Source organism: Halichoeres trimaculatus, unplaced genomic scaffold (assembly GCF_033239565.1).
Source record: "Halichoeres trimaculatus isolate MK-OKI-2021-1 unplaced genomic scaffold, fHalTri1.1 fHalTri1_scaffold_19, whole genome shotgun sequence".
NCBI lineage: Eukaryota > Metazoa > Chordata > Actinopteri > Labriformes > Labridae > Halichoeres > Halichoeres trimaculatus.
The window spans coordinates 2,581,680-2,590,831 of NW_027437197.1; the positions used below are offsets into that span (position 1 = coordinate 2,581,680).

General features: G+C 41.6%; 1 protein-coding gene across 1 annotated transcript; it reads right to left on the reverse strand.

Annotated features, from left to right (window-relative positions):
• Positions 1-5,901: 5,901 nt before the first annotated feature.
• Positions 5,902-7,675, reverse strand: olig2 (oligodendrocyte lineage transcription factor 2). Its single transcript, XM_074694997.1, has 2 exons — positions 7,546-7,675; positions 5,902-7,301 (listed from the first exon to the last, which is right to left on the reverse strand). The coding sequence occupies exon 2, from the start codon at positions 7,284-7,286 to the stop codon at positions 6,468-6,470; it is 819 nt and encodes a 272-aa protein (XP_074551098.1). The 5' UTR covers positions 7,287-7,301; positions 7,546-7,675; the 3' UTR covers positions 5,902-6,467.
• Positions 7,676-9,152: the final 1,477 nt, after the last annotated feature.

Below are 9,152 nucleotides of genomic sequence, written 5' to 3' on the forward strand. Positions count from 1 at the left end.
ATGACACTTTCTACAGGTAGTTAAAGGGAATGAAGAACTCTCATTGCCGTAATAAGATCTTCAATGCCAACACTTCTGTTCCATGACAATATTTTATTGCCCGTATTAAAATTGTGACAGGAATTCATGTAGGACTCATGTGGGCTACATATCACACAAAAAATGTAAACACGATAGGAATGAAAAAATGAATAAATTCACGTAAGAACTAAATCAGATATGTTGCATGTTCCAGTAAAAGTGCATGGTGAACAGTGCTATTTCAGGATGATAATGGCACAAAATATTTTATTTGCACTACACCACTACACTTACGCATTTAGACTTTTAGACATTTAGACAATTTTCTGCCAGCACTCCTTCCGTGCTTTAGCAGCGGCGACGGTGTTGCTTTTAACGTTAATTACATGTTTCCGCTCGTCATACTTCCTCATGATCACCTCCTGCTCCTCCTGTATGAAGTATGCGGTCCTTCTCTCTCCGCCTGCTCTGACGCTCCAGACTGCTCCATGTTCGTGATTGGTCAGATGCAGCGGGCTCCGCCTTATATCTGTGCACGCGCTCATTGCCTAGCTGGATCCACTTATGAGGTTGATAACCAGCGTCGTAAAACCGTGTAGCGAGATTGCCGGCTACCGCGCTCAGTCCAGCGTGGTAGCTCCAAGGCTATCTCGCTAGGCTGAACTTGCTTCGTAGAACAGGGCCCTGAACATAATTCCAAGACTGGACGGACGACAAACTCGCAATACGAAGTATTGCAACACCATGATAAACAAACTGTCATCCTCCAGCTTTGATAAATCTTGTGATGTTTACGTTTGTCTGCACATGCCCCATTGACTAGTCTGTTTGATTATAGCAGCGCATGTAGACCAGAGATTGGAATATTCCTTTCCATGTATACCATTGTTTTTGGAAAAGTCATTTGGAAAGACGAAAAACTCCTCGCTTTGACTGTAAGCTAACCTCTTGAAGTAAACAAGTGAGTCACGGGATGCTAGGCGGATGTTGCAGCGTTCTGTGGCGTTTGCTGCACCAACAGTACGGTATTTGAAGCTAGCTCGTGACCTGAATTGTAGCTCTCAGTTTAAAGCAAAAAATTAGCTAAGAGACGTCTCATATCTCCAAAAACAGTCGCTGGGACCCTCGTTAATCAAGGTACCACTGTCTGTAAAATCAGTTTCAGGAGCATGCTACAGCTTATTAAGCTGAAATCTGCTCCTAGCAGTGATTTCAAGCACTGAAAACTTCCATAAAGGAATGATTAGTGTTGTTGCAATCTGTCTTGGTTGCCTTTGTGGGTCACATTGAGCCAGAAAAATATCATAAGAGTGACACAGCAAACACAGGCTGCTTCATATCTCAAGTCTGCATGGATGCAACGGGCTTGCAGATACAATAAGAAGCAAAAAATCACGTCATCTCTTTTGTGAATCATTGCAAACAATAAACAAAGCTGTGTTTTTCCATCGAGCATTACGGCGAAGATTTAGGAGAGAAGAAATCTGGTGTCAGTTCTTTTAATCTGGGGGTACAGGATGCAGGTGGGAACAGTGTGAGACTTCATAATGCTCAATGTTACACACACATCGTTACGGTGCTTCTCTCGTTACACCTGAGCATCTACCTCCAACTGCAGATCAGAGGTGGAGTTATTGCGCTCCGATGTAAGAGTCTGCAACAATTTGAGTTCATTGTTTTGCACAGAAGATCTGATGTGCAAAAACACTGTGTAGACGTGCAGATGAAAGCACCAGAGCTCTACAGAGGAGCATCTAATCAACTGCTGGAGGAAAGTTTATGAAAGTTGGATTAATCTTCTCAAACAAAGACTCAAAGAAAGTAAAACTCCTCAGGAAAACAACCAAATCCCCATCCAGACCCCACTTGTTGCATGTCTAATCCATACAGTCAGTGTTTCTTTGTGTGTTTCTTTGTGTGCTCCAGTCCATCACAGTGTTTAGTGTCGGTGTTAGTGGTTAAAGATGAGCAGATGAGTCCGGGTAAACAGCGGTCCCCTGGGAAAGAGCGACCTCCGAGGTCTCATACTCACCTCTGAGCTCCATCTCTCCCCTTGTCAGAGTTAAATCCTGCCTTTGTCTGAGACAGCATCTCTGTTTGTTTATCTCCTCTCCCTTATTCCTGCTTTTCTCCGTCATAGACTGTTTCTCTTTCTGTTTTCCGCCACCTTTGATGCATCCCTCCCGTCTCTAATCCTTTCAGCTAACACAACACGATGCGTGGGGCTGAAAGAGCGTACATCTGTGCAGTGTTTCCACAAAGCTTTAAATCCAGTTACAACAGTGTAAGACCGATGCTCCCCTTCTGTCCAGAGTTATGAATATTTAAACTGTCACAGAATCAGCCTCACGCTCTCAGCATCAATGGATAAGTCAGGCTGCCACCAACGGAGGAGAAGGAGCTGTTTATTCAAATCCAGGCGCCGGCATGTGAAGCCCAGCTGCCGCCGGACGCCGTGTTGAGACGGAGCGGCAGAGAAACTTCCTCCAAACTTTTAGAGACAACAGTTAAAACTACTTTATTATCATTTTAGTCAAATATAAGCTCACAGTGATGCTGTGTTTAGCATCTTTATGGGTGAAAACTTTGTTAGCGTTAAAGGCTCATTCTGCTAAGTCCAGAAGGAGTCTGGTTTCAGCAAGGCTCTAATGCCAAATTAGGCTTCATGTCTTGGTATAGATATGCAGTTTGAGTTTTTATTTTATTTATTTTATCTATTTAACCTTTATTTTACCAGGAATAATCCCGTTGAGGTGGAGGATCTCTTTTAAAAGGGAGTCCTGGCTGAGACAACAAGAGAAAGTTTCACAGAGGCGATAGACGACTACAAATCAAAAATACATCAAGTTCATAGATTTTCAGCGTTCGGCAGGAAAACAAGCACACAGGCTCATTGAATGATCCCTGATCCTGGTTTTAAAATAGCCCAAGCTAACAGGATGGTCCAGTTTTATGTGGCCTCTTAGCTCAGACCAAGATGAAGGAGAAAAAACACTAAAAGCGCTTTCACCAAAGACACAGTGAGTTCGAGGAGCCACGAAAATCAGATCATTCAGTTTGAATCTGTGTGAAGCCAGCTGACAAAAATAATAATTATTCTTTCCTTCAAGAGTCTAACCACTTCCTGACTCTACCTCCTGACATATTTTACGACCCCTGAAAAAAAAAAACACAACAACGTCAGCTGTCAATCATCGTTGAACGTGACATAAAACCTTGTTTTTAACCTCGTATAACTAATAAAAACTAAACTTTTCAGAAAAAAGAGGACTTGAATACAAGGCAGCCAAATGATATCTTCAAATCACCACAACAATCAGACGTGAGAAACATTTCTACCAGGAGTATTAATTTTTTAAAGTTTGACCACAGCCCATCTGGAATGACTGGGGAGATGGATTTTTTGACCTACACTGCAGCCAGCCACCAGGGGGAGCAGTTTTTGTGGAGACCTCACTTCGAGCCAAGCAAAATGACGTCTATTTTTCTTAACAGTCTATGGTCTTACCCTATAAAGAGAGATATACCAGTGCTTCATTTTTCTGTTATGTAGGAAAGACAGTTCAACTTTGGTTTATAGCCAAGTTTAGATCATGAAGTGTTTTGACTGGATGAAAATTGAGTTTTAAAACAGCTAAAAAAAAAAAAAAAAGTGAACTTCACAAATACATAAAGCAGAGTTGAGCTCTAATTTTTTAAGATTGATCTGAAAAAGTTCTGAAACAGGATTTCAAACCTAACCTAACTGCTGGTCGGCGCTTCAATTCTTTAAAACTGGACTTGAAGCAACAACAGGTTGATTGTGAAGTGATAAAGGCTCAAATTAAATACATCATTCTATGTTATCCCCTGCTGTTTTGTCCTTTTTGGCATGCCGTAGTTCAGCCACAACATCACCGCACTTGTGAACAACACATTTCACTTCAAAAACCTCCCATGAATGAAAGGGTCGAATGGTCTAAAAATATCATTAGAGACAGTAAACAGAGTTTGAGCTCAGCATTCAGGTGATGATACCCAGACTGATCTCTGCAGGAAACCACTTCACAAAAACTGGAAGAGCAGTGACCGGAGAGTAGATCAGCAGAAATCTGAGGATGAAAATAAATTTAAGAAGTTCGTCGTGCTCACTAAATTAGTGACTGACTGACTGCAGATCAGTCGTCGTGGAAAATCTAAGGGTAGTCCTCAGGGGAATACAAGTAAAGCATGCAATAAACAAAAAAAATCTCTAATATTTTCTGATTCAGGTGATGAATCACAAATAAAAATAATAAAAACATTAATGTGACAGCCCAGAATAAATACACAAGCTCAAACACAACACAGCCTACAGGGGGCAGCATCACAGACAACACAAAGCTTTAAAAACAGTTCAACATTAGGGAAAATTTGAAACAACAGGACAACGATGAAAGAGGCGAGTAAAACCCAAAAATCTGACTTTTTACTTAAAGATTAAAGTCAGCACTCTGAGAAAAAAAAATCAGTATTCAAACTTTGGAGTCAGGATTTTAAAAAACATGACCAAAAAAAATCACTTTTCTCGCAGGCCTGACCTTTTTTAAAAAACTCAGAGGGTCTAGTCCTGGTCTTTAAACAGAAAACACACCTCTGAGTGTGATGGAAGCTGGCACCAAGCTGGACCTGATAATCTCTGCTTTTTCTGGATCTACATGCTGAAAGTAACTGCAGTAAATTCTGCATTTTCTGTGTCTACCTGTCAAAATAATCAGCGTAGGTGAATTACTCTTTAAGGGAATCACATCACATCAGAGCGTCTCAATCTGCAGGAGGTCAGAGAGGTCAGAGAGGACTCCAAATTCACCACAAAGATCCAGAAACCAGGTCTCCTTAGAGGCTGCTTTTCTTACCTCCTGACTGTTAACACACCTGGTTTCGTGGGTTTTCACCAAATGACCTCTTCCTATCTGAAACGTCCTACAAACCCATGAAGGACTCTGAATAATTCAATTCCTCTAATGAGAAGAATAAACAAATGCGTGCATGAATATTCAAAGATTTAGTTCATATCGTTCCAGCTTCAAAAGCCTTTGGAAAACATTGCAACAGCATGCACAATCTGCTGCGCAGCTGCTGCTTTTTCCTGAAGTGTAGATGCTTTAACTTCTCACTGACTCATTCTGCAGGCGGCGGTTTGAGGGCGAGGGGTACGGTCTGAAATGAACAGAGCACTTTTATAATTCCTCTTATCAAACAAGTGTTAGGTCTGTTTGATTTTTTTATGTTTTCATCAGATTTATTCTGCAAAACCGGATCCGAGGGCTGGTTCAGATCCTTTGGTCAGAGTTTGTCACCGTGTGCACAGCTCGTCTATGTATAAGAAATATGCTTATTTCATCTGCTGAACTCACTTAAAAATGTCCAATTGTTTGTATTATTATTCCAGTAATTCCTGTTTTGATTGGATCTGCATCATCACTGTTTAATAGGAGCACATTACAAACCCATAAAGGCCAATTTCTGTCCAAAATTCAGATTTCTTCACAGCTTTCTGAAGAAACTGTGAGATGCATTTGTCCTAAACAACAATTTTACTAATTTTTATTGCATGAAATAATTTTAAAAAGTGGTTTTGCAGAAAATGCATGAAGATTTCTTTTGTTTTTTGCATGCAATGAGTTGCAGGATTAGGCAGAGTGTAGTACAAGCCCTGATTTGATGAATTAAAGAGACGAATCTCTTGTCTGCACAATTATCATGGTTTCATGTGAAATAATCATATGAAATGTCTGATTTGAATGTGTAAAAATAGATGTTTGTTTCTGCATTTAAAAGTGTAAAAGTGTTTTTTCAGTGTGATGATTTTGCACAAAAACACATCACCCAAAAAGCGTTTTTCTTTTCAATTAATCATCTTTATTTTACATTTTAAATCCCAACACAACCAGAGGTTCATCTGAAATCCCCCTCCAAAATAAGTAAATAAATATCATTTCATTTTTTTGTCATTAAAAAAATAAAGAAGTGGTCATTGTTTGCAGAGATCGACGGCCTAGGGAGGAGAAAACAAGGAGAGAAGCTTTGAATGAAGCAGGTGCAACATGTGAGGGGTGGGGGAGTCTTCCCGCACATTAACAAGACTCTAATATATAATATCTCCAACTATTTCAACTGAGGAGTCCATCTATTTATTTACACTCTACATTTGAGTTTGCTGGGGCCTGTTTCTTCAGCCCTGAGAGCCTGGGCCTTCAGGAGAAGCTGGATTCATGTTGTGCTTTAGGAGCTGGTTGGAAACACCTGTTACAGCTGAGGTTAATAACCAGAAACACGAGAGTTAGTGGAAAAAAGTCCCAGAGAGGAGAGTGGATGCATTGGTCTGTACTGGCTCCGTGGACGCGCCAGAGATAAATAAAAGTGGTGATGAGGTGGGGACAGAGTCTGTGACAGCCCGCCAGAGTTCGTCTCCGTTTGCTTTGGAGTCACTTGGAGTCGCTGGTCAGCCTCGGCATGGTGACGCTGCTCATGCTGGAGACATGCGGGGGCGGGACTTGGCACATGCTGCACGGACAGGGCATCCCGGTGCTGACGCCCCAGTGCTGGAAGCTGCTGCCCAGCGGCCCCGCAGCGGCCGTGGGGGCTTTGAGGAGTCCGTGGTGGGGTCTGACTGAGGTGACAGCAGCGATGCCGGGCGCGGACAGAGACGCGGTGGAGACGGCAGCTGGCGGGAGGAGCGGGTGGTGCACAGCCGGGTGTGAGGCGTGGGAAGCCGGGTGTCCCGGCACGGGTCCAGCGTGCGTCATAGTCCCACACGCTGAGGGGTGGAAGCCGCCGTGATGCCCGCTGCTGCCGTAGATCTCACTCACCAGCCGCTTCATCTCCTCCAGGGAGTTGCTCAGCATCAGGATGTAGTTTCTCGCCAGGAGCAGGGTGGCGATTTTGGAGAGTTTACGCACAGAGGGTCCGTGCGCGTACGGCATGACCTCCCGGAGCCCGTCCATGGCCACGTTCAGGTCGTGCATCCGTTTCCTCTCGCGGCTGTTGATCTTGAGGCGGATGGTCTGCAGCTCGCCCTCTGACAGGAGCTTTCGGTCTTTTTTGGAGGCGAGTCTGAGCGCCAGGGACTCCTCGTCGGAGGCGGAGAGGCCGCGCAGGCAGGGGATGTCCGAGGGGGAGTCGCTCTGCGTGGAGGACACTGCGCCGGAGAAACCGTGCACGGACTTCTTCAGGGTGGACAGGAAGATGTCGTCCACTTCGGGGGAGGATGGTCTGCTTGAAACTCGGCTTGTGTCAGAGTCCATGGTCCTGGTCTTGGGCTGTCATGAGAGAAAACCGTGCGTAAATAAACGGAACAGAAAAAAACATTACGCTTCAGAATTCAGGGGATTAAAAGTTATTTCTTGTTGTGCATATTTAATAATTCAGCAGAAACACTCTAATATCTTGTATTTTTGCTTTCTTCTTATTTTTATTTAAACATTTCCTCTGCCCAAACATCCATAAAATCAGCCTGAATGACTCAGTTAATCAGAAAAGATTGTGAAATAATCTCAAACTTACCGAGAGAGGCTCCAAGCGCGATGGTGAGAAAAGCTAAATGTCAAATCCACTTGTTAGTCCGGATCGTGTCTGACAGTCCATTTGGCACGCCTGCGTGAGGCTACGGGTTTTATAGCGGGCTGGGGGGTCACCAGGACGACTCCGTGTCCGTCCCGTCTTGCCTCCCTGCGACCAATCAGCTCCACGCAGCCATGGAGGGAGGAGGGAGGAGGGGAAAGGGGGAGGAGGTGACAGAGGGCCCTCCAGCCTGATGTAATTACCGACGCAGAGCATTAAGTGAAATCAGACACAGTGCCTGCTACATATGGCTCCTTCTTGAGGAAATGTTGATCCGTGCGTGGATGGATTTTATTATAAAAACACAAATTATAAAGATTAATGTAATTCGCTTCATTATTTAGCTTCATATCCTCTGAGTTCACACGGTTACAGAAAGAAAACAGGCCTGAAACACTTTGTCTGAGCTCATTTAACAATCTGGAAAAATGTCTTCCTTAAAAATATATAAATAAAAATTAAGATTTTTAATTCAATATCCATATTTTTTCATTTTTTATTTAATTTCTTTATTTTTCTGGTTTATTTAGTATTTTTGTAACCCACCCTCCGTGTTGCGCGCCTCACATTAACAGCACTAACGGGTCGAAACCCAATAAGCAGCTCAATATGTTTCCTCCTCGCAGTTTTGGTGTTAATTCGCTGTTTTTTCCGTTTTTACCCGCTGTCGACCAGCAGCTGCTGTTAAAGAGCATCTTCAACGTTAATTAATGAAGTGTGCAAAATTGTTTTTAACGGTTATGATCCGTAACATTTCAATTAGTGCCCTCCCGTGAGCGATAGCAGTGTGCGCGGCCTGCGGCAGAGGGAAGGGAAGGGGGCTCCGCTCCTCCCCGGACCAAAGTGAGGCTGACAGCTGCATTGTTCTCCGATACGACGGCCTGGATTGTGCAGTCAGACGCAATCAGAGATAATTGCCTCAACAAGTTATTACAAGGTTGTGTTGAAATATGGTCCCTGTGAGCAGATTTGTTTATGCAGTTGGTAAAATGTGGAAGGTGGAGGTGGAAAAATGAGGATGAAGGAGGCCAGATTTAATGCAAAACGGCTACATTTAAATTTTTTTGGATATATTGTTAATTTTTATTGAGTAAATACAGAAATAAAAGATACGTAATCATTGTCATTTTTTTCCTATAATTGAATAAAAAATAAAAGTGCAAAAAATTATGAGATTTTAACTAGGCCTATATTTATTTATTTATTTATTTATTTTTATTTAATCTTATTAAAAAAATAAATAAATAAATAAAAGTGCAGAAAGTTATGAGATTTTAACTAGACCTATATATATATATATATATATATATATATATATATATATATATATATATATATATATATATATATATATATATATATATATATATATATATATAGTATTGTTTTTATTTATCTTAAAAAATGAATAAATAAATAAATAAAAGTACAAAAAATTATGAGATTTTAACTAGGCATATATATATATATATATATATATTTATTTAGTATTATTTCTATTTAATCTTATAAAAAAATAAAAGAAAGAAAGAAAGAAAGAAAGAAAGAAA